The sequence below is a fragment of the Arachis duranensis genome, unplaced genomic scaffold (assembly GCF_000817695.3).
Source record: "Arachis duranensis cultivar V14167 unplaced genomic scaffold, aradu.V14167.gnm2.J7QH unplaced_Scaffold_343483, whole genome shotgun sequence".
NCBI lineage: Eukaryota > Viridiplantae > Streptophyta > Magnoliopsida > Fabales > Fabaceae > Arachis > Arachis duranensis.
Genome location: NW_026264909.1, coordinates 247,863 through 274,484, shown reverse-complemented (window position 1 = coordinate 274,484; position 26,622 = coordinate 247,863). Strand labels below are relative to the sequence as shown.

General features: G+C 37.7%; 1 protein-coding gene across 1 annotated transcript; it reads left to right on the top strand.

Moving 5' to 3' along the window:
- Positions 1-2,569: 2,569 nt before the first annotated feature.
- LOC107479234 (mitochondrial adenine nucleotide transporter ADNT1-like) lies at positions 2,570-3,440 on the top strand. The gene is made up of 4 exons (XM_052256588.1): positions 2,570-2,586; positions 2,683-2,794; positions 2,939-3,026; positions 3,274-3,440. Exons 1-4 carry the CDS (start codon positions 2,570-2,572, stop codon positions 3,438-3,440), a joined length of 384 nt encoding a protein of 127 aa, XP_052112548.1.
- The last annotated feature ends 23,182 nt before the right edge of the window (positions 3,441-26,622 follow it).

The following is a 26,622-nucleotide window of genomic DNA, read 5'->3' as shown; positions in this document are numbered from 1 at the left end:
TCTAGCTTATACCACGAAGATTCTGTTGGGGAATCTAAGAGATATGCGCCCGGCCTAGAGTAGAACGGAAGTGGTTGTCAGTCACGCGCATTCATAGGTGAGAATGATGATGAGTGTCACGAATCATCACATTCATCAAAGTGTTGTGCAACGTATATCTTTGAATAAGAATAAAAGAGAATTGAATAGATAGTAATAATAATTGTATTGAAACTTGAGGTACAGCAGAGCTCCACACCCTTAATCTATGGTGTGTAGAAACTCCACCATTGAAAATACATAAGTGAAAGGTTCAGGCATGGCCGAATGGCCAGCCCCCTGAATGATCAAGAGACCGAATGATCTAAGACTACAAAGTCAAAAGATTAAACTATCAAAAGATGTCTAATACAATAGTAACTTATCCTATTTATACTAGACTAGCTACTAAGGTTTACATGAGTAAGTAATTGATGCATAAATCCACTTCCGGGGCCCACTTGGTGTATGCTGGGGCTGAGCTTGATCTATCCACGAGCTGAGGCTTTTCTTGGAGTTGAACTCCAAGTTATAACGTGTTTTGGGCGTTCAACTCCGGATCATGATGTGTTTCTGGCGTTTAACTCCAGACAGCAGCATGTACTTGGCGTTCAATGCCATGTTACGTCGTCAATTTCCGAATAAAGTATGATCTATTATATATTGCTGGAAAGCTCTGAATGTCTACTTTCCAACGTCGTTGAGAGCGCGCCATTTGGAGTTCTGTAGCTCCAGAAAATCCATTTAGAGTGCAGGGAGGTCAGATTCCAACACCATCAGCAGTCCTTTTGTCAGCCTTTTTCAGAGTTTTGCTAAAGTCCCTCAATTTCAGCCAGAAATTACCTGAAATCACAGAAAAACACACAAACTCATAGTGAAGTCCAGAAATGTGAATTTTGCCTAAAAACTAATAACATTCTACTAAAAACTAATTAAAACATACTAAGATCTACGTGAAATTACTCCCAAAAAGCGTATAAAATATCCGCTCATCACAACACCAAACTTAAACTGTTGCTTGTCCTCAAGGTGAACCCACATCCTCACTTAACGTTAACGCCACTAACGTCCTAATTAACGCCCATGCCTAACTCACACTTTTCTGCAAACAAAGCTGAGCCCACTGAAGATTGTAACTGCTTTAACTCAAGATCAAAGGCACATATCCAAGACTTGAAGAACTCACTAGAAGATCAAGAAGAGTAGTATATATAGGAGTAGTTTTGAACTATAGAGAGGCTAAGCACTTTTGGAGAACTACACTCTGTATATTTACTTTTCTACACTTTTCTAGTCTCAGAGGAATGTATTATGTTCTACCATTTTTCATTTCCATTTCTAGAGCCATGAGCAACTAAACCTCTTTCATTGGGTTAGGGAGCTCTATTGTAATTTGATGGATCAATTATAGTTTTCATTCTTCTTCCTCTTTCTTTTCTCTTGATTTACTAGAAAGCTTTCGATCTTAATCTAATTGGTTAGTTGTCTTGGAAAAGAAACTCTCCATAATTGGATCTCCTCTGAGCCTTGCAAAAGGGATGAGGAGATCATGCTAGAAATGCTTTCTCATGTTGGACCAAATTGGGGTTTGGGCGGATATAGTGACATGTAATTCTCCCAACACTTTGATTTGGAAATACATGTGGTATAATCAGTCACCATACTTCATCTCTTCCCATGAGCAATTAAATCAAGGAATTGGGAAATTGTTCATGCTTAGAGAGATTGGATTGCCAAGGAATTGGGATCCAATCACTTAAGATTGCCAATGAGATCAATGAATGCATTGATTGAGGAAGAGATGAGAATGAACTTGATCTGGAAAATGCAACATCTCCTAAGCCCAATGAATTCCCCATCTCTGATCTTACCCATTCTCTTTACCTTCTGCCATTTATTTCTATGTTCATCTCCCCAAATCCCCATTTAAGATTCTGCACTTTATTTTCTGCAATTTACTTTCCCACCATTTAATTTCCTGCAAATCTCAACTACATTTTTGTTTAGCTCAACTAGCACACTCTTCCAACTAAAGTTGCTTGACCAATCAATCCCTATGGGATTCGACCTCAATCTATTGTGAGTTTTTACTTGACGATAATTCGGTATACTTTTTGAAAGGAAATTTGTTGAGAGACAAGTTTTCGTGCATCAAGCACTCTCCTCTCTTGTTCAACAGGGTTATCTGCAACTCTTTTGGCATGATTGTTCACCTTTCTTTCATGATGGTTTTCCATATCATCCTCCATGTCTATATCCAAGCCTTCCTCCTCTTATTCTGCACCAATAAAATTCTTCCCTATTGATTCCCTCCTTAATCTAAGGAAGGTCTTCTCCGGTTCACTATCAAAAGAGGTTGAGGTTTCCCTTCTTCTACCTGTCATACAATGAACAAGTATAAGAAATAGCAAGTGCAGAATCCACTAAAACAGAGTATAGTTATCTTGGTTAGCGCAATTTCTCAAATGGTTAGTGGGTTAGCTTGCTGGAAAGTAAGGAAATAAAGAAAAATAAAGAGAAACAACTAAAATTGCAGAAGATAAACTTAACGATGAAAATTAATAAGAAGTAGCACTTTTTTCAATCAAAGAAAGGAAAGGGGCTGGGGGTGGGTTCAGTTATAAAACCCTATTTGTCTAACTATTTTTCTTATGATTTTGGCAGAGGATCTCAGCTAACTCCTGTTTTACATCTTGGAGCTGGAGCATGTGCTGGAATAATTGCCATGTCCGCAACTTATCCAATGGATATGGTTCGAGGCAAGATAACTGTACAGGTACATCTTTACCTTCATTTTTTCTATTTACCAATTGCTTGGTTTGCAAATCACATAGAGAGAAGATATAACATTGGTTTTCTTCGTGTTCTTTGTGCTCTACTGCTCTTAATATTTATAGTATGCTTTTTGTTGTATTTGTAGACAGAGAAGTCCCCTTACCAATACAGAGGGATGTTCCATGCTTTGACAACTGTGCTTAGGGAAGAAGGCCCACGTGCTTTATATAAGGGTTGGCTTTCTTCAGTCATTGGAGTTGTGAATAATCTTTTCATTTTTACTTCTTTACAAAGTTGATGATTACAGTCATGATCATAATGGCAAATATGACAAATCTTAATATTGTGCTTGGGCAATTCATGCAACTGATATAATTAACTCCCTAAAGTTCTCCACCCCCTCCTCTCCTGCTGTAGTGGATGTAGTGCTGTTATTAGAATTAATGATTTCTTATTTTTAATTTTTTTCCTATTTTCCAGGTTCCATTGTAGGTCTAAACTTTGTTGTTTATGAGTCTTTGAAAGATTGGTTAGTTAAATCCAAGCCGTCTGGTCTAGTGCAAGATTCCGAGTTGTGTGTGACAACTCGCCTGGCATGTGGTGCTGCACCTGGAACTGTTGGGCAAACTGTTGCTTATCCCCTTTGAAGCACCTTTAGATTGAAGGTGTGAGTATCATTTTAGAGAAGCCAATCCATGCATGTTGTTAGAATTTTATTTATTATTTTTCAGGTGTTATATATCATAGCCCATATTGTTAACGAGGTTTCTCAGCCTGGGAAATCGTGGAATAATTATTGATTAATAGACCATATAATATTACTCTACTTAACAACATTATCTCTTTTAATGTGATCATAAATGTTCCGAGGAAATAGAGTGTTCATGAAGATGTCTTGATTAATTTCCAACACCTAGACTACATGTGTCAGCTTTATGTTTCACTTGGGTTTTGGGTTTTTTCAGCACTTAGATTTGTTTTACAAACCAACTGCTGCTTTCATCTACAATATCAAATTTCTTCTTTAGGTGGCTAGCTTTCCATTTGATGATCATAATTGCCTACCACTTCAACTGGTTATCTCTTTCTGCCATAGTGCATACTCGTGGTTGAAGTTAGATATTGAGAATGTTGTGGTTGTCCACTGTAAGGCTGGAATGAACAAGGTTGATGATTTCTAGTCTTTTATTATTCTTGAAGGTGAGTAGTATCTAAACATTTTCTTCTATTATGCTGCTCAGTTTTATTTATATTTGGTAAGTTAAATGTGCTACAGTTCTTTCCAATTGCTGAGGAGTCAATGGATTACTATAATCAGAAATGATGTGTTGATGGAAAAGGACTTGTTCTGACCAGTCAGATTGTAAGTTCGGCTTTGCTATGTCCTAATTCAGACAAAAATTGGGGATTCTGGAGTATTACACTCTTGCTTCTTCTTGTCTTATGTCTTACTTTATCTTTTTTAAATTAAACATGTTTTTTGTTCCCTTGTTGATTTTGCTATTTCAGGGAAGCTGTAAAACATTTTGGTCCTGGTCCTAGTGTTCCTCACAGCCATACCAAGCCTTATGTACGATCTAAGGGAAGGAAGTTTGAGAGGGCTAGAGCAAGAAAGAACAACAAAGGACTTAGTGTTTAAGTTGTATTTTTTGTGTATTTTTCTACCGTTTTTAATTTTGGAATTTGAACTCGAGATTTATTTTGCATTTGAATATTAGTTTATTAATGTATAAAATAATTATAGCAAAAATTATTTCACTAATTACTGTTTGATTTGTCTTGCCATAAAAATTGCATACTATATTTGTAGGTTTGGTAATAAAAAAGGATTGAAAATTTATATTGTGTAGCAATGAAGATCAAGTAAGGAAAAGATTCTTTTTAATTTAACAAGGCTTTCACCACGCTTTTAAAGCGTGGCTGTATATCTTTCTATGGCCATGCTTTTAAAGCGCGTCCCCAGATCTGCCCTATCGCCACGCTTTAAAAGCGTGGCCATATTTCCCACCTATAGCCACGCTTTTACAAGTGGCAGTTTGTAAAAAAGCATGGGCAATAGAGCAACCGCCACCCTTTGATAGGTCACCCTTTCAAAAGCGTGGCGGTAGCTCAATAAGCGTGGCGAAAAGCTATCGCCACGCTTTTTTCAGCTTTTTGCCACGCTTTAAAAGCGTGGCAATAGACATGTTTTCTTGTAGTGTATACTGAATTTCTAAATGTTTGTATTTAACGGGATACGTCATATATAATTCCCTTATTTTTGGATAATTAGGATTCTTATGGCATATAAACTGGAATTTGATCATCACCTTCTAATTGGAATTAATTGACCAAGGAATTAGCAGTTAATGATATTTAGAGGAGACTAGGAAAGTCTAAGAAATTAGGGTCTAGTCATATATAGTTTGTCATGAATTAAATCTTGCATGATTAAAATAGTTAGTAAGAAAAATCAATCTGGAAAAAATAGATAACTCTGAAACCTTAACTGTTTTCTCCATATTTTATTTCCAACTCATTGCTGCTTGCTTTCTGAAATTCTTAATTTATTGTTTAATGCTCTTTGGATACCACACACTCTTTTCTGTTTGTCTAACTAAACCAATCAATCAATCATTGTTGCTTGATCCATCAATCCTCGTGGGATCGACCCTTACTCACGTAAGGTATTACTTGGTACGACCCGGTGAACTTGCCGGTTAGTTTGTGAGTTGTAAAATACCGCATCATGGACGTTAAACCTGGAGGTGAATAACGCTATTATTTTAGCATTGCAAAACCTGGGCGTGCCGCTTGATATCGAAGGCGTGGCACGCCAGGTTCTAGGCGTGGCACGCTAGTTCTAATGGTTAGAGAGGAGATTTTAGTGCATCATTGAAGGCGTGGCACGCCAGTTTTGGGTGTGGCACGCCAGTTTTACAACACAGGGGGCGTGGCACGCCGGGCTACTTGACAAACTGACCTATCCACCTTCAAATAGGCATAACTTGAGCTACAGAGGTCCAAATGAGTTTATTTCAAAGGCGTTGGAAAGCTAACATCCGGGGATTTCCAACAGTATATAATACTTTTTAGTGGACATTCAATTTGAGGCCCAAAATCTCCATCTTTTTAGCATGTGAATGGGTCACAATCCAAAGAGCAAAATCAAGTAGGAGTGGCACTTGGAACCACACACCAACTTTTTCCTGAAGCCCCTAACCTTCAATCAAGCCCACTTCAACTCTCATTAAAGCCACACTCTTCAATCAATCAAGGCCACAAGAAGAATCTAGAATAGTTCATTTTCATTTCATTGTAATTTGCTTTCAATTTCATTTAAGTTTGTAATATAGGAGAGCCTATATAAAGGCTTTAGTTTCATAGAAAGGGGATCTTTTGGTCACCAATAATTCTGCTAGAGAGGGGTCTTCAGACTCCCTCTTCTCACCCACACTTCTCTCCTCTTCCACTTTCTTAATTGTAAAAACTTTAGTTATGAATCACTAATTCTTTCCATTGGGAAAGAGAGCTCTATTTTTTTTCAATGGACTAAGTTGTTTTTATTCTTCTTCTTCTCTTCATCTTCTCTTTGATTTGCTTGAAGGATTTTAGTTCTTCATTCTATCATTCAATTATCTTAGAAAAGAGATTAAATGATATTGGGTTTTACATGAGCCTTGGAAGAGGAATCATAAAACTATGCTTGAAGATCCTTCTCACACTTGAATAGATTTGGGTTTCGGTTGGATATAGTGACGATTCATCCGAAAACTGTCTCTCAACAATTTTCTTGCCGGCAAGTGCACCGGATTATCGTAAAGTAAAAACTCACAATAGAGTGAGGTCAAATCCCACAAGGATTGGTTGGTTGAGCAACTTTATTTGGAGAGTTATTCTAGATGAGCTAAATCAGAATTGAGATTGGGATTGCAGAATGTAAAATTTTGCGGGAATCTTAAATTGCAAGAAATTAACTGTGCAGAAAATAAATTGCAAGGAATTTAATGATAGGAACATAAATTGCAAGAAAATAAATGGGAATGGGGATTAAGCTTGAAATTAAAGAGCAGAATGTAAAGAGAATAGGTAGATCAGACTAGGGGATTCATTGGGTTTTAGGAGATATTGAATTCTCCGGATAAAATCTTTTTCATCTCTTCCTCAATCAATGCATTCATTGACTTTGCTTGGTAATCTTAGATAATTAGATCCCAATTTCTTGGCTCACCAATCTCTCTAAGCATGAACAATTGCCCAATGTCTTGATTTAACTTCTCATGGGAAGAGATGAAGTTCGGTCACTAATTATACCACACAAATTCATAGATCAAAGTATTGGTAGGATTAAATGTCACAATATCCATCCAACCCCTAATCTAATCCAATGTGAGAAAACAATTCCAGCATGAATTCTTCATCCCTCTCTGAAGGATCCAAAGAATTCCAATTATGGATAGCTTCTTTGTCAATACAACTATCTAATGGAATTAAGATCGTAAGCTTTCTAACAAAAATCAAGAGAAAAGAAAGAAGAAGAAGATGAAAACTACTATTGATCCATTGAATTACAATAGAGCTCCCTAACCCAATGAAAAGGGTTTAGTTGTTCATAGCTCTCAAAATGGAAAATGGAATCGAAAGATACATTGCAGAATTGTAATTACAGAGAAAATTAAAATTGGAAAAGTCTGAGTAGGAATCTCCGTCCAAAACTTTCTGTAAAATCTATAAAGTAAAAGGTCCCTTCAAAACTTGAATTCTAAACTATTTATACACTTTCTTTCATTCATTCTTCAGTCTCTGAATTGGGATTTTGGCCTTAATTGAATTGGGTTAAGGTTGCTCTAATGGGTTTCCTTGCTATTGAGAAGAGCTCTGCTTTAAATGTGCCAATTCCTGATGCTTCACATTCGAGTCCACATTTCATGGCCAACGTTGAATCAAACGTTCCTTTTAAAATTCATTTTTGCTTGCTGTCATCAACCTTTGGCTCAACGTTGGAGTGCCAACGTTCTTCTACCCACGCGTACGCGTGCTTTGGGCGTCCGCGCACTTGGGGTAAAAATGCTCATCCACGCGTGCGCATGATGTACGCGTGCGCGTGGATGCAAAAATCCTAATTTCCAGTTTTCAAAGCTTTAAAAGAACCTTGCCATCAGCGTTGGACTGGCAACGTTCCCTCTAACATTGGCTGATCCACACGCACGCGTGCTATATGCGTGCGCATGGATGCTCGAAAGCTAACTTGCGCATATGCGCTAAGGATGCGTGCGCGTCGTTGCGCATTTTCAAAATCAAAATTTTGAGCTCAGAATCGTGCACGTTGGCCACTATATTGAAGGTAGCGTTGTTGGTCCAACGTTACCCATCCACGCGTACACGTCAGTTGCGCGTGCGCGTGGTCTGTCAAAATTCTCAATCCACGCGTACGCGTCACTACATACTTTTCAAATCTCCAGAAAGCACATTTTATCACAACGTTTGCCAACGTTAGCTCCAACGTATGTATTAGCAAATTATGCAGATTCTTGCTCTGCCTCCTTTTCAACGTTGGAGGCAATGTTGGTGGTCTAACTTGGCCACCAACGTTGCTTCTTCTTCCTCCTCTTCATGACCCTTCTTCAACCTCCTTCCTTGCATTTCTTTTACCTGTCATCAACCAACATATGCATCAAAGCCTTGCTAAATCTATGAGAATTATCATCCTTCTTAGCGCCCAAGTAATTATAGCATAATTCTCATAAAATTGCATCAAATTAACCATGGTTGGATGAATCTAAGCATATATGAATTTCTAACCCAATTGCTTACTTATAATGCAAGAAAGTGCATAAAACCTACTAAAAACCAAGAAAAAGGATAGTGAAACTAGCTTAAGATGCCTTGGCATCACAACACCAAACTTAAATCTTGCTTGTCCCCAAGCAAGCACTAAATTGAGAAAAATGAATAAAACAGAACGTAATGTCCATGTCAACAAGTTATAACATTAATTCATGAGGTTTTATGCATAGAATGTTGTAGCTCACTTTTATTGATCTTTAAGTAGAAAATGTCTCTTTTAAGCATCAACTAACATACTACTATGACCTCTTATTATTCACTCATCCTTGGAAGTTGCTTTTCTTCATTTTTTCTTTCTCTGTGAGCTTATTTCTCCATTGTAGCTTGGTGTCATGTGTTGTAGCAGCTTCGTAGCTTATTTTCACTCAACACATCTCCACTACAGACACTTGGCTCACAATGCTTCTTAAGACATTGGTGCCCAGCACCTCTTTGGGTTACTAAATGCCTTGTAACTAGGTTGCTCTTGATAATAGACTTTTGGTTGATAATCCTGGGTTAGTTAACCCAATTTACCAAGTGTTAAGGCACTCCATAGAACCTAATCATCCAAGCAGATCCTAGTACAGAGACAGCACAGGCATATGTCTTAAGATCCAAGCTATTGGTGTCTAGCCTTATTATTTTTTTCTTCTATTTCTGTTGCCACGTTTGGCTTTTCTTTTTCTTCGTTTTTATTTGTTTTTCTTTCTTCCAATGACTTTCATTCCCTAAGATTCATAGACAGTAGCTTAGTTCTCACTAAAGAGAGACATCCTACCCTTTTATTCATTATAAGTGAGCTACTACACAATCAGATATATATACCACCACTTAATCTTTATTCTCTTACTTGTCAAATGGGACTAATTCACCTTTTTTCAAACATTTTCTTTATTTGATTGAGACAAGAGACAAGCATACATTCAAGCAAGTGAAAGTGACACACACATCTAGGCTAGCAAATTTGGAATTTTAATGAAAATTGGCAACACAATCCAATCATGAGTATACTATTAAACATGGATATTTCCAAACTTAAAATATCAGCAATTCAAAGTACATGCAATTAAGTGACAATACAACCTTTTGGCATATTCTTTTGTTGTTCGTCACCCTTTCTAGCCTTAGTAATTTCTTTCTCTCTTGATGATGAGGCATAACTTTCCCAGAGGGTTGATTATCTTCCTGTAAAAGGATCGGAAGTTGCTTGTTTCCCAAGCACTTGAAAACAGTTAGCATGCATGTATGCTCGTGAATTTCTGAACATAAGTTGGTGTGTGAACACCAAACTTAATTCCTTTATTAATTCTTTGTGCAACAACATGAGCATTCATGAGAAATTGCAAGTGATTTTATTAAGAAAACAACTATGAACTTAGAAAAACAAACTATAAGCTAGAAACTAAACACATGTCAAGTTAGTTCTCTGATTGTTTGGAGTCAGTGAAATGTCATTGAAGGGTTGCAATGTGATTTTAAATGAAATCTTTGGTGGAACACCAAACTTAGAATTACACATTCACCCTTGGATTATTTTGGTGTGCAACACCAAACTTAGCTCCTTGCAATACAGAGAAGTTTACTTAATTCCTTTATTGAAATAACTAAGAAAAGAAAACTACCTTTGGGTGGGTTGCCTCCCAACAAGCGCTCTTTTAATTTCACTAGCTTGACATTTGATCTCTCTTAATTGAGCTTGTACTTCACCTTTGAACCTTCCCCCATATCTCCCAAGAAATGTTTGAGCCTTTGTCCATTTTATTAAACTATTCTTTATACTTATCGATCATAACAAGGCCAAAGGAAGTAAATACAAACAGGTGGGGGTAAGCATATGACAATTAATACTCAAAGCTATAATTTTGACTAGCATTCCTTAAGTTTATTTAACCAACCGTGACTCTTTTTGTGCTTTTATATAGGCTTGGAGGACACCAAACTTAGTGTGGCTATATGATTCTGATGCCAAGGCATATTGGCTAGTTTCACAAGCCATTCTTAGTTTGTTTTAGAGTAGTTTCATGCATTTCTTAGGCAATAAGTAAGTATTTGGATGAGAATTTCATGCACACCTTGATTCATGCAAACTTGGTTATTTATGTGCTTTTTATAAGATTTCATGCAACTTGTGTTTGATGATTTAATGATGCAAAGATCTTGTGAATTATAGCAAACTTTGATGCAAATGTTTGGTTGATGATAGGTAGAAAGGAAGCTAAGAAAATGGAAGGCAAAGAGGCAACAAGAAGGCCATGAAAGGAGGCAAAAGGAAGCAACATTGGAGCCAAAATTGGTGCTCCAACGTTGCTGGAAATGTTGCTCCCCACAGCCAGAAGGGGTATACTTCCAACAAGAATAACTTGAGCTACAAAGCTCCAAATGAGGTGATTCCAAAAATATTGGAAAGTAGAAATCGAGAACTTTCCAAGCATAGTTGGCACTACATGGTAGACACTATAATTGAGGGAGAAAACAGCCCCGAAAAGGGCATAAATGAACATGGTACCAACCTGTAGTAAGGCCAGTTGACCTCTGCACCTTCGACAGAGTATAACTCGAGCTATGGAGCTCCAAATGACGCGCTTTTAACAACATTTAAAAGTAGACATTCAGGGCTTTCCAACAATATATAATAATATGGGGTGGACAGCAAGTTTGAGCTTCCGAATCTGGCACTGTTCCCAATGTTGGTGTAAACGTTGGTGTGCCAACGTTGCCTCCAACGTTGCACACCGACGCCAGCGACCCTGTCCCCTTCAAAGGTACATAACTTGAGTTGCAATTGTCCAATTGAGGTGATTCTAGTTGGGTTGGAAAGCTGACATTAAGATCTTTTTAACCATATATAATAGTTTATACTGGGCATGAAATTGGCAACGTTGACAAGAGGACAAAGTGACGTCTCAAGGCTTGATGTGTAACATTCAGATTTGGAATTTGAGAATTTAACATCCACGCGCACGCTTAGGTGACACGCACGCATGGATGTGAGAACGTTGAAGGTCCAACGTTGCCTCAAATGCTCCCTCCGACGTCGGCAATAAAATTTTAGAAATGGGAGTTGAGAATTTTGCATCGACGCGTACATATCAATGACGCGTATGTGTGAACATAATTTTTCTGCCCTACCACGCGTACGCGTACGGCATGCACCGCGCATGAAATGGAAAATTTGACCATTCACGCGTATGCGTAGGTCACGCATACGCGTGAATAGCAGAACATTTGCCCTCTAACGTTGAGTCAAATGCCAATGACAGTAAGCAGAGCTGAATTTTCAAAGCGGCGTTTGATTCAACGTTTTCCCTCAAACGTGAACACCAACGTTAAGGCCAATTAAATTCCAAATTGCACCTATGCTTAATATGAAAGTGAGTTGCCAATGCCCATCCTTGGAGAATTGCTCCTAACTGCTTCAACCAAGGCCCACATCCAAATACTTGATCCAATTAAAGATAAGAAGAGGGTTATAAATAGAAGAATTGTTGAAGATTGAAGGAGCTCTCTGGGAGGCCCTGAGGGGGGCTCTGGAAGTTCAGCACTCTGTTTTTTTTCTTTTGCACTTTTCCCTTTTGTTTATATACTTTCTTTTTCTTTTACTTTCTAGCTAGGCTTTAATTTTCCTGCACTCTTCTTCTCTGTAAAAGTGAATTGAGCTATGAAAAACTAACCCCAATTTTATTGGGATAGGGAGCTCTATTGTAATTCAATGGATTAATAGTAGTTTTCATCTTCTTCTTCTTTCTTTTCTCTTGATTTTTGTTAGAAAGCTTTCGGTCTTAATTCAATTGGATAGTTGTCTTGAGAGAGAAGCTATCCATAATTGGAATTCTTCGGATCCTTGAGAGAGGGATAAAGAATTCATGCTAGAATTGCTTTCTCACATTGGATTAGATTGGGGGTTGGATGGATATAGTGACATGTAATCCTACTAACACTTTGATCTATGAATTTGTGTGGTATAGTCAGTGACTGAACTTTAACTCTTCTCATGAGCAATTAAATCAAGACATTGGGCAATTGTTCATGCTTAGAGAGATTGGTGAGCCAAGACATTGGGATCCAATCATCTAAGATTGCCAAGCAATGTCAATTAATGCATTGATTGAGGAAGTGGTGAAAATGATTTGATTTAGAGAATTCAATATCTCTTGAAACCCAGTGAATCCCCATCTCTGATCTAACCATTCTATTTCCTTTCTATTCTTTACTTTCATTGCTAAATCCCCATCCCCATTAAATTTCTTGCAATTTAAGATTCTGTCATTTAATTTCTTGCAATTTAATTCCTGTTATTTACTTTCTTGCAATTTAAGTTTCCAGCCAAATTTACTTTCTGTAATTCTCAACTAAATCCGATTTCGCTCAACTAGAACAATTCACCAATTATAATTTATCAATCTACCAATCCCTGTGGGATTCGACCACACTCTACAGTGAGTTTTTACTTGACGACGAACCGGAGCACTTGCCGGTAGGAAATTTGTTGAGAGACGGTCTCCGAGCGAATCAAGTTTATGGCGCCATTGCTGGGGATTAGTTTTGTATTAACAATGATTAAATTAGAGGATAACTAGATTTAGCAATTTTTCTTTTCTTCTGTAAATAGTTTTTGTTTTAGCTTGTTGATATTATTCTCTGCACCTTAAGCTATTTGTGATATTGCCTCACTAATAATCTTTCATTTGTGATAATGGAGATTCCAATTTCTTTTGGTGATTATTGTTTGAGACAGAGCTTTTTGCAAGAAAGAAAGGAGCACCCATCATCTTTTGGTCAATCAAAATTCATGAGAATCTTTTTACCACCACAGAATGATTCACATCATTATGCTCATGGTGGATGGGAAAATCAAGAACATGAAATGGGGTACTTCCCAAAGCCACAACATAGTTTATATTATTATGACAACTGCAGAAATTTTGACTTAGGATGGGATTTTAATGTTGCATACCCCATGTATCAAGGGCTAACATCCCGTAATTGTCTAACCAATGCACCTCCACAAAATCTCCTAGAAGTTGCAATAGAAGAACGCTCCAAGAGATACCACTTCATTGCCCAACTCAGTGACTTTTTAGGGCAAAATATAAGAGAGGTGATTGAAGATGTAGAGATCTCAAGGAGAAATTAGGAAGAGCAAATGAGACAATTGGCACAATATTTTGTTGAGGAATTAACCAATGTCTTCCCTTGGCCAGGGGAAGAATATCATGCCATCAGTCTAAGGAGTGGAAAAGTGCTTAATGAGGGTGAAATTGAGGAATTGGTAGAGCAAGTGAAAGAGATCCTTATACCAAGTGAGCCACCAATTCAAGAAGCTATTGTTGAAAAATATGCTCCAATTGTCCAACAACACCTAAGTTCTGAAATCAAAGATGTGAAGGCAGTAGAAGACCGAGAAACAAATGATCATATCCATGAAAAATAGAAGGTCAAAGGACAATCCAACTACTGATCCAACAAGTAATTTCACTCAAGCCAATAACAAAAGAAAGCTTGTTGGAAGGAGTCACTCAGAGCAAGGGCATTAACTGGTCCCTCTTTACCCTTGAGGTCATTCCTCTTAACAAACTGAAAGAAGAGGAAGAAATTCATGACCAAAATCTTAAGCTAATGACATTAAAAGAGCGCTTGTTGGGAGGTAACCCAATCAAAGGTAGTTTTCTTTTCCTAGTTATTTCAGTAAAAGAGTTAAGTAGATTTCTCTGTATTGCAAGGAGATAAGTTTGGTGTTGCACACCAAAACAGTTCAAAGGGTGAATGTAAGATTCTAAGTTTGGCGTTCCACCAAAAATTTCATTAAAAGCACATTTCAACCCTTGTTATTAATAGTCACTAACTCCAAACAATCAGAGAACTTACTTAACAATTATTTTCTTTCTACTTTATAGTCATTTTATTAATAAAAGCACATGAGGTTTCTACATGTATTCAATCTGCTGCATTAGGCAAGAAACTAAGTTTGGTGTTCACACACCAAATTAAGTTCAAGAATTCACAAGCATACATGCATGCTAACTATTTTTTAAGTGCTTTGGGAACAAGCAACTTCCAATAACTTTGCAGGAATTTAATCAATCACTTGGAAAAAATGATGCACCATCATCCAATGAGACAAAGAAGGATGCAAAAGCTATGGATGATAATGATAATGGGAGAGCTAGAAGGCACCACCAAGAGGTTGTATTGTTATTGAATTCCATTTGCTTTGGAATGTTTAAATTGAAAGTCTGAATGTGCCCCAATTGATAGTTATTCTATAGTTTAAGTCAATAGAATTTAGTGTTTGTTTTCTTTGATTTTGTCATAAATGTGCTAGTCTAAGTACCTAGGCTACTGCTTCCTTGCTTGAATTGTATGTTGTGTCCTTGAGCTTAATAATAGAGTTTATGAGAATTTGTTGTGAAAGAGAAGAGTGAAATCCAATGTGAAAAATTATGTCCTAGTGTTGTGGTGGTATTTGTTAGCTAAGTTGGTTCATCAATAAGGTAAAGGGCTAAGATATCTCTTGAATTATGAGCTTGATGTGCATTCTATGAGACTTAAATGAATTAATAAAGATCCTAAAAAAAGAAAAAGAGAATGAAAAAGAAAGAAAAGAGCAAATAAAGCTAGGCACCAATAGTTTGGATCTTGAGGCATGTGTCTGTGGTGTTTTTGTGCAAGGATCTGCTTGGATGAGTAAGTTCTTAGGAGCGCTTCATCACTTGACATCTTGGGTTAACTAACCCAGGATTGTCAACTAAAAGTCCACTATCAAGAGTAACCTTGTCACAAGGCATTTAGCAACCCAAAGAAGTGCTGGACACCAAGGTCTAAGGAATGAATAACAAACCATGTGCCTATGGTGTGTATGTGCTGAGGAGAGACCTGGGTGATTAAGTCCTTAGGGGTGTTTCAACACCTAGCACCTTGAACAAACTGGTTTAGGAGTGTTGGCTGAAAACCTATCCTAAATATTTGTCTCAACACAGAACACTTAGCTACAAAAAGCAATAAGCTCTAAAGAAGGAATGAAAAAAAAAAAACAAAGAAGCTAAAGATAAAAAATAAGAGTCCCATAGAAGGCAATAGAGTGAGAGTTCAAGAGCATATACGAGCCTAGAAACTAACATGAACATGAACCTTTGTTGCCATGCATGAAACTCCATGAGCCAAGGATTTGAATTATTTGAATAAGGACTTGTATCTCTTGTATTTTCATGTTTTATCACTTGCTTGAGGACAAGCAAGATTTAAGTTTAGTGTTGTGATGCCAGGGCATCTTGGCTAGTTTCACAAGAAATTTAGTTTGTTTTAGAGTAGTTTCATGCATTTCTTAGGCAATAAGTAAGTATTTGGATGAGAATTTCATGCACACCTTGATTCATGCAAACTTGGTTATTTATGTGCTTTTCATAAGATTTTATGCAACTTGTGTTTGATGATTTAATGATGCAAAGATCTTGTGAATTATGGCAAACTTTGATGTAAATATTTGGTTGTTGATAGGTAGAAAGGAAGCTAAAAAAAAGGAAGGCAAAAAGGCAACAAGAAGGCCATGAAAGGAGGTAAAGGGAAGCAACGTTGGAGCCAAAGTTGGTGCTCCAACGTTGCTAGAAATGTTGCTCCCCACAACCTGAAGGGGTATACTTCCAACAAGAATAACTTGAGCTACAGAGCTCCAAATGAGGTGATTCTAAATACATTGGAAAGTGGGAATCGAGAGCTTTCCAGGAATATATGGCACTACATGGTGGACACTAAAATTGAGGGAGAAACCTACCCCGAAAAGTACATAAACGAACATGGTACCAACATGTAGTAAGGCCAGCTGACCTCTGCACCTTCAATGGAGTATACCTCGAGCTTTAGTGCTCCAAATGATGTGCTTCTAACGGCATTGGAAAGTAGACATTCAGGGCTTTCTAAAAATATATAATAGTATGGGGTGGACAGCACGTTTGAGCTTCTGAAACTGGCAATGTTCCCAACATTGGTGTGCCAACATTGCGTCGAACATTGCACACCGATGCCAGTGACCTTGTCCCTTTCAAAGGAGCATAACTTGAGTTTCAGATGTCTAATTGAGGTGATTTTAGTTGGGTTGGAAAGACGACATTTAGATCTTTCCAACCATTTATAATAGTCTATAGTGGGCATGAAATTGGCAACATTGACAAGAGGACAAAGTGACGTCTCAAGGCTTGATGTGCAACATTCAGATTTGGAATTTGAGAATTTAACATCCATGCGCACGCGTAGGTGACGCGCATGCGTTGATGTGAGAACATTGGAAATCCAACGTTGCCTCAAACGCTGCCTCCAATGTCCGCGATAAGATTTCAGAGATGGGAGTTGGGAATTTTGCATCGACGCGCTCGCGTCAATGATGCGTACGCGTGAACATACTTTTTCAGCCCAACCACACGCACATGTACGGCATGTGCACGCGTGAAATGGAAAATTTGACCATTTACGCGTACGCGTAGGTCATGCATACACGTGAATAGCAGAACGTTGGCCCTCCAATGTTGAGTCAAATGCCAATGACAGCAAGCAGAACTGAATTTTCAAAGCAGTGTTTGATTCAATGTTTGCCCTCAAACGTGATCACCAACGATAAGGCCAATTCAATTCCAAATTGCACCTATGCCCATCCCTGGAGAATTGCTCCTAACTGCTTCAACCAAGTCCCACATCCAAATACTTGATCTAATTGAAGATGAGAAGAGGGTTATAAATAGAAGAATTGTTGAAGTTTGAGGGAGCTCTCTGGGAGGCCCTGAGGGGGGCTCTGGGAGTTCAGCATTCTGTTTATTTTTCTTCTGCACTTTTCCCTTTTGTTAATGTACTTTCTTTTTCTTTTACTTTCTAGCTAGGCTTTAATTTTCCTACACTCTTCTTCTCGTTAAAATTGAATTGAGCTATGAACAACTAACCCCATTTCATTGGGTTAGGGAGCTCTATTGTAATTCAATGGATTAATAGTAGTTTTCATCTTCTTCTTCTTTCTTTTCTCTTGATTTTTGTTAGAAAGCTTTCGGTCTTAATTTAATTGGATAGTTTTCTTGAGAGAGAAGCTATCCATAATTGGAATTCTTCGGATCCATGAGAGAGGGATGAAGAATTCATGTTAGAATTGCTTTCTCACATTGGATTAGATTGGGGGTTGGATGGATATAGTGACATGTAATCCTACCTTTACTTTGATCTATGAATTTGTGTGGTATAGTCAGTGACCGAACTTTAACTCTTCCCAAGGCAATTGTTCATGCTTAGAGAGATTGATGAGCCAAGACATTGGGATCCAATCATCTAAGATTGCCAAGCAATGTCAATGAATGCATTGATTGAGGAAGAGGTGAAGATGATTTGATCCAGAGAATTCAATATCTCCCGAAACCCAATGAATCCCCATCTCTGATCTAACCATTCTATTTACTTTCTGTTTTTTTACTTTCATTGCTAAATCCCCATCCCCATTTAATTTCTTACAATTTAAGATTCTCTCATTTAATTTCTTGCAATTTAATTCATGTTATTTACTTTCTTTCAATTTAAGTTTCCAGCCAAATTTACTTTCTTTAGTTCTCAACCAAATCCGATTTCACTGAACTAGAAAAATTCACCAATTATAATTGATCGATCTACCAATCCCTGTGGGATTTGACCTCACTCTACAGTGAGTTTTTACTTGACGACGAACCGGTGCACTTGCTGATAGGAAATTTGTTGAGAGATGGTTTCCAAGCGAATCAGACTCAAAGGGTTATTTCCTCCAAGTAATATCATTGAGATCTCAACTGGATTATTGTCACCCTTGGTTAAACCATCATGAGAAACACTTTATTTTCCTATTCTTAAACATGAGCTAAAAAAAATTATAAATATGGTTGCACTTTCATGAATTTCAAGTTTCAAAAGAAATTTGACTCTCATGACTTGTTCTTTCAGTGTGTAAGTGATGACCCAAATTCACTACACCTTTTAAAATTTTAGTTAATTAGTTATTTTGGCAAGCGCACCAAAATTATCACCAAGTAATAACCCACGGTAGAGTGGGATCGTATTCACAGAGATTGGCAAATCCAAGTAGTTTTAATTGATTGATGAATTAGTCAAGCGGATCAATAAGATTGTGAAGTGCAGAATTGTAAATGGCATAAATGTAAATGACTATAATATAAAGAAAAGTAATAAAGTGAAGAATTAGAAATTGCATAATGTAAAGTGCTGAATCATAAATGACTTGAATGTAAATGGGATTGGGGAATTGCTGAATGTAAAATTAAGCTATAAAGAAATGGATAGATAAGAATGGGGAAATTCATTGAGATTGGGAGATGTTGTCTCTTTAGATCAAATCTAGCTTAGATCCTCTTCAATCATGCAACTCACTGACCTCTTGGCAATCATGATTGATTGAGCCCCAATCCCTTGGTGACTCAATCTCTCATATCTTAATCAATAGCCAATTCCTTGGTCTAATTGCTCATGAAGAGAGATATGCTTGGTCCCTGATTATACCACACACCCTTGTAGGTCCAGGTAGAGGGAGGATTATATGTCACGTATCCCATCACCAAAACCCATAATATACTCAAGTGTGAGAAGGGATTTCAAGCATGGTTTCATATTTCCTTTCCTAAGGTTCCCATGAAACCCAATTTCATTCAATCTCTTTCCCAAGATAATTGAACACTAAGCATTAAGAACGAAATTCCTTCTAGCAAATCAAGAGAAGACGAAGAGAAGAAGAATTTCACTATTATCAATCCATCAAGTGCAACAGAGCTCCCTCTCTCAATGAGAGGGAAGTTAGCTACTCATAGCTTGAAAAGTACTCAAAAGTGGAGTGTAAAAGTGGATCTAAAACTAACTGCTTAACCCCTCTTCAATACTTTTTGGGTGTCTTTATACTACTCCCAGTGAAAATAAAGAAATTACAAAAGTGAAAAAAGGAAAATTACATTTTGGAGGGAAAGAAAACACTCAATAAACAAGACTCCTTAGCTGGCGTGTGGCTGGCGCTTCATCGGCATATCACGTGCCCTTCAAAATGGCTTGGCGTGCCACGCCCAATCCTTCAAGTGGCACGCTCGTCCCTTGTCAACCTTGGCGTGCAACACCTTCGAACTCACGTGGCATGCCATTGTGGCATTCTTGTGTTGGCGTGCCACGCCTTCGAGCTCAAGTGGCACGCCCTTTGGTTTTTCTACTTCATTTGCCTCTGGAAACTTGAACTAGCGTGCCACGCCCAGGGTCTAGCGTGCCACGCCCTTGTTATGTGCTTGGCTAAGCTTCTTTGGAAATTTGAACTAGCGTGGCATGCCCAGGGTCTGGCGTGCCACGCCCCTTTGTGAGTGAGTGGTTCCTCTGTTTGGCGTGCCACACCATGAACTCATGTGGCACGCCCCAATGATGCTTTGGCCTCTGAATGACACTGGTGTGCCACGCCTGGTTGCTCAAGTGGCACGCCTAAGTGAAGAATAGTGATTGGCGTGCCACGCCTTCAATACCAAATGGCACGCCCCATGTAATTGGCCTCTTCCACCTTCTCTGGAAACTTATACCAGCGTGCCATGCCTAAAGGTTGGCGTGCCACGCCCATGATCTTGTCTCGCTCCAGTAAGTGGCGTGCCACGCCTTGGCCTTCAAGTGGCACGCCAAAGTGACTTTTTGGAACTGGCGTGCCACGCCTTCGACACTAAGTGGTACACCCAAGTGAGGTTGAGAGGTTGGCGTGCCACGCCTTCGACTTCAAGTGGCACGCCCAAGTGAGATTGAGAGGTTGGCGTGCCACGCCTTCAACTTCAAGTGGCACGCCCAGTCTTCAATTTCATTTAGCCCCTTCTCTAGATCATTGTACCAACGTGCCACGCCATGCTGCTCAAGTGGCACACCCATGTATTTGTGCATTCTTCAAGCTTGGCGTTCCACGCCTGGGTCTTCAAGTGGCACGCCAAAGTGACTTTTTGGAGCTGGCGTGCCACGCCTTCAACACCAACTGGCATGCCATAATGAAGGTTCTTCTTGAGGTAGTGAGTTTGCGTGCCACGCCTTCGAGTTCAAGTGGCACGCCCATAGTAGTTGATGGGTCAGGCGTGCCACGCCCAACCTGGCGTGCCACGCCCCCTGTGTTTCCTCCATTGTGCTCTCTGAAATTTTGTACTAGCGTGCCACGCCTAATCCCTGGCATGCCACGCCCACATGCATGCCTGGATCTCCCTTCTGGAATTTAGTACTGGCGTGCCACGCCATTGAATTTTTGTGGCGTTTGCTCCCAAGTGACACGCCAGTCTCACACGCCCAGCTTCTTGTTTGTCTTCTGCCCATTTTTGATATCTTTTTCACCTGCAATTCAGCACAACTCATCTCAAAGTAGTGTACCATAATATTCATCAAATAATGCAAGAATTTTATTGATCAAATGAGATTTGTGCTCTGTTATGGTCTTCTTTATGCAAGAAAGAAGGGTAGATGATGCAAGTCATCACAACACCAAGCTTAAGTTTTGCTTGTCCCAAGCAAATCAATGTGAGTGAACTTTTATATATTGAGGCCTTGGCTTCTGGTGGACGAAATTGTGACCCTCTTTGTATTTGCATGAGATTTATTTAATGGCTATTGATTATGTGTGGACACAACTCCGTTCATCTTAACCAGCAAGTGTACTGGGTCGTCCAAGTAATACCTTACATGAGTAAGGGTCGATCCCACAGAGATTGTTGGTATGAAGCAAGATATGGTCACCTTGTAAATCTTAGTCAAGCGGATTCAAGTATAATTGGATTATTGGTTTAAATTTGATTAATGGAATAACTAGAAAATAAAGATAAATAAACTAAGACAGAAATACTTATGTAAATTAATGGTGGGGATTTCAGATAGGCGTGTGGAGATGCTATAATCCTCTCGAATCTCTATTTTCCTATTGCTTTCATCCAATCCTTCTTACTCCTTTCCATGGCAAGCTGTATGTAGGGCATCACCATCGTTAATGGCTACTTTTCATCCTCTCAGGAAAATGGTCCTATGCGTTGTCACTGCATGGCTAATCGTCTGGAGGCATCACCCTTGACAATGGCTACATCCCATCCTCTCAGTGAAAATGGTCCAAATGCTCTGTCACAGCACGACTAATCATCTGTCGGTTCTCAATCAGGTTGGAATAGAATCAATTGATTCTTTTGCGTCTGTCACTAACGCCCAGCCTTCAGAAGTTTGAAGCTCGTCACAGTCATTCAATACCGGAATCTTACTCGGAATACCACAGACAAGGTTAGACTTTCCAGATTCCCGGAATCCTACTAGGAATACCACAGACAAGGTTAGACTTTCCGGATTCCCATGAATGCCGCCATCTATCTAGCTTATACCACGAAGATTCTGTCGGGAATCTAAGAGATATGCGCCCGGCCTAAGGTAGAACGGAAGTGGTTGTCAGTCACATGCGTTCATAGGTGAGAATGATGATGAGTGTCACGGATCATCACACTCATCAAGTTGAAGTGCAACGTATATCTTGGAATAAGAACAAAAGAGACTTGAGTAGAAAATAATAGTAATTGTATTGAAACTTGAGGTACAGCAGAGCTCCCACCCTTAATCTATGGTGTGTAGAAACTCCACCATTGAAAATACATAAGTGAAAGGTTCAGGGATGGCCGAGAGGCCAGCCCCCTGAATGATCAAAAGACCGAATGGCCAAAAGATGACTAATACACTAGCAAAAAGTCTTATTTATACTAAACTAGCTACTAGGGTTTACATGAGTAAGTAATTGATGCATAAATCCACTTCTGGGGCCCACTTGGTGTATGTTTGGGCTGAGCTTGATCTATCCACGAGCTGAGGCTTCTCTTGGAGTTGAACGCCAAGTTATAACGTGTTTTGGGCGATCAACTCTGGGTTGTGACGTGTTTCTGGCGTTTAACTCCAGACAACAGCATGTACTTGGCGTTGAGCGCCACTTTACGTCGTCAATTCCCGAATAAAGTATGGACTATTATATATTTCTGGAAAGCTCTGGATGTCTACTTTCCAACGCCGTTGTGAGCGAGCCATTTAGAGTTTTTTAGCTCCAGAAAATCTATTTTGAGTGCAGGGAGGTCAGATTCCAACAGCATCAGCAGTCCTTTGTCAGCCTCTTATCAGAGTTTTGCTCAAGTCCCTCAATTTCAGCCAGAAATTACCTGAAATCACAGAAAAACACACAAACTCATAGTAAAGTCCTGAAATGTGAATTTAACATATAAACTAATGAAAACATCCCTGAAAGTAGCTTAAACTTACTAAAAACTACCTAAAAATAATGCCAAAAAGCGTATAAATTATCCGCTCATCAGAGGGGAAGAAATTTTCGAAAATAAATTTAAAAAGATTTTAAAAACATTTTGAAAAATTGAAGAATGATTTTCGAAAAACATGATTGGGAAAGAGATAAAGTGTTTTTTTTGAAAAAGATTTTGAAATTAGAAATAAAAAAGATATGATTGAAAACTTATTTTTAAAAAGATGTGATTAAAAAGATATGATTGAAAAGTTATGGTTTTAAAAAGATGTGATTGAGAAAATATGATTTGAAAAACAATTTAAAATTAATGACTTGGCTAACAAGAAAAGATATGATTCAGACATTAGTAGGCCTGGATTTGATTTCCTTGGGCCCTCCTATCCATTGATGCTCAAAGCCTTGGATCCTTTTTACCCTTGCCTTTTGGTTTTAAGGGGTATTGGCTTTTTCTGCTTGCTTTTTCTTTTTCTTTCTATTTTTTTTGCCATTTTTTTTGCAAGCTTTTCTTTTTTTTTCACTGCTTTTTCTTGCTTCAAGAATCAATTTTATGATTTTCAGATTATCAATAACATTTCTCTTTGTTCATAATTCTTTCAAGAGCCAACAAATTTTAACATTCATAAACAACAAGATAAAAAATATGCACTGTTCAAGCATTCATTCAGAAAACAAAAAGTATTGTCACCACATCAATATAATTAAATTAAATTCAAGCATAAATTCGAAATTCATGTACTTCTTGTTCTTTTGAATTAAAACATTTTTCATTTAAGAAAGGTGAAGGATTTATAGAATTTATTCATAGCTTTAAGACATAGTTACTACATCCTAATGATCATGAAGTAGAGACACAAAACATAGATAGACATGAAGGATAAAACCCGAAAAAGCAGAGAAAATAAGAATAAGGAATGAGTCCACCTGAGTGAGGGTGGCGCCTTCTTGAAGGTCTAATGGTGCTTTTTGAGCTCCTTTATGTCTCTTCCTTGCTTCTGTTGCATGATCCCTAGTGATTTTGGTGCTCCTATCCTTAGTTGCTCCTTGAATGATTCCTAGTAATTTTGTGTTCCTACCCTTAGTTGCTTCCAATAATTATGTGTAGGAACATGTATCCCCTGAGGTATCTTAGGGATTTCTTGATGAGGGAATTTCTCATGCTCTCTTTATGTGCAATCAAATGCTCTTCTACTGAGTTATGGACCCTTGAGATGAATATCTCCATCTCCCATGACTTGGAGGTGGAAGCTTTTTGTCTTCCCTTTTCTTTTTTTTTTTGAGGTTTCTCTGAATTGTTAATTTTTAGTTTCTCTTGACTTCCTCTTCAGAGTCTTTTCAGGTTCAGGATCAGCTTCAACAAGAGTGCCTTTTTCCTTGTTCCTGCTCATATGAAAGAGAAGAGGAAAAGAAAAGGAAGAGGAATCCTCTATATCACAGTAAAGAGGATCCTTATTATTAGTAGAAGAAGAAAGGGGATAATGGAAGGAGAGGGATGAAGAGTCTGTATAAAGAGTAAGGATAGGGGAGGTGATAAGAGATGAAGAGAAGTGTTAGTAAATAAATAAAATGAATAGAAAGAGATGAGAGGGGATTTTCGAAAATATTTTTGAAAAGGAGGAAAATAATTTTGAAAAATGGGTTAGTAATTTCGAAAATTAAAGGAAGAAATAAAATTAAAATTAAAATTTGAAACAATTAATTAATTTAAAAAGAATTTTTGAAAAAGAGGGAGGTATTTTCGAAAATTAGAGAGGAAAAAGTAGTTAGGTGGTTTTTAAAAAGATAAGAAACAAACAAAAAGTTAATTAGTTAGTTGAAAAAGATATTAAAATCAAATTTGAAAAGATAAGAAAATAAGAAGTTAGTTAAGATATTTTAAAATTAAATTTTTTAAAAAAATATAATTTTAAAAAGATATGATAAAAAGATATGATTAAAAATATATGATTGAAAAAGATTTTTTTTTGAAAAAGATTTGATTTTTAAAATTAAAATTAATTACTTGACTAACAAGAAACTAAAAGATATGATTCTAGAAATTAAAGATTGAACCTTTCTTAACAAGAAAGTAACAAGCTTCAAATTTTTGAATCAATCACATTAACTGTTAGTGTAATTTCGAAAATATGATATAAAGATAAGAAAAAGATTTTGAAAATAATTTGAAAAAGATTTTTGAAAATTTTCGAAAAACAAAGATAAAATTGAAAAGATATGATTTTTGAAAAAGATTTTAAAAAGATAAAATTTTTAAAATTGAAAATTTGACTTGACTTGTGAGAAACAACTAATTTTAAAAATTTTTGACCAAGTCAACCCAAAATTTTGAAAATTTGGAGGGAAATAAGAAAAAGATATTTTTTTATTTTTGAAATTTTAAAGATGAGAGAGAAAAACATAAAAAAATGACCCAAAATATGAAAATTTAAAGATCATGAAGAACACTATGAATGCTTGGAATTTTCGAAAAAAATGCAAGAAAAATTTTTAAAGCATGCAATTGACACCAAACTTAAAAATTGACTCAAGACTCAAACAAGAAACACAAAATATTTTTTGGTATTTATGATTTTATGATTTTTTTGGTATTGTCTTTATTTATTTTCGAAAAAAGGAAAAAAAATTTTTGAAAATAAAACAAAAAAGAAAATTACCTAATCTGAGCAACAAGATGAACCGTTAGTTGTCCATACTCGAACAATCCCCGGCAACGGCGCCAAAAACTTGGTGGACGAAATTGTGACCCTCTTTGTATTTGCATGAGATTTATTTAATGGCCATTGATTATGTGTGGACACAACTCCGTTCATCTTAACCAGCAAGTGTACTGGGTCGTCCAAGTAATACCTTACGTGAGTAAGGGTCGATCCCACAGAGATTGTTGGTATGAAGCAAGCTATGGTCACCATGTAAATCTCAGTCAGGCGGATTCAAGTATAATTGGATTATTGGTTTAAATTTGATTAATGGAATAAATAGAAAATAAAGATAAATAAACTAAGATAGAAATACTTATGTAAATTAATGGTGTGGATTTTAGATAGGCGTGTGGAGATGCTAGAATCCTCTCGAATCTCTATTTTCCTATTGCTTTCATCCAATCCTTCTTACTCCTTTCCATGGCAAGCTGTATGTAGGGCATCACCATCGTCAATGGCTACTTTTCATCCTCTCAGGAAAATGGTCCTATGCGCTGTCACTGCATGGCTAATCGTCTGGAGACATCACCCTTGACAATGGCTACATCACATCCTCTCAGTGAAAATGGTCCAAATGCTCTGTCACGGCACGGCTAATCATCTGTCGGTTCTCAATCAGGTTGGAATAGAATCCATTGATTCTTTTGCGTCTGTCACTAACGCCCAGCCTTCATGAGTTTGAAGCTCGTCACAGTCATTCAATACCGGAATCTTACTCGGAATACCACAGACAAGGTTAGACTTTCCAGATTCCCGGAATCCTACTCGGAATACCACAGACAAGGTTAGACTTTCCGGATTCCCATGAATGCCGCCATCTATCTAGCTTATACCACGAAGATTCTGTTGGGAATCTAAGAGATATGCGCCCGGCCTAAGGTAGAACGGATGTGGTTGTCAGTCACGTGCGTTCATAGGTGAGAATGATGATGAGTGTCATGGATCATCACATTCATCAAGTTGAAGTGCAACGTATATCTTGGAATAAGAACAAAAGAGACTTGAGTAGAAAATAATAGTAATTGTATTGAAACTTGAGGTACA

What these genes read in the sequence shown, in the direction of transcription:
- LOC107479234 (XM_052256588.1), top strand. An exon ending in GAGGCAAGATAACTGTACAG is followed by an intron (nt 2,795 to 2,938) that starts GTACATCTTTAC and finishes TTGTATTTGTAG; the next exon opens with ACAGAGAAGTCCCCTTACCA. An exon ending in CCCACGTGCTTTATATAAGG is followed by an intron (nt 3,027 to 3,273) that starts GTTGGCTTTCTT and finishes CCTATTTTCCAG; the next exon opens with GTTCCATTGTAGGTCTAAAC.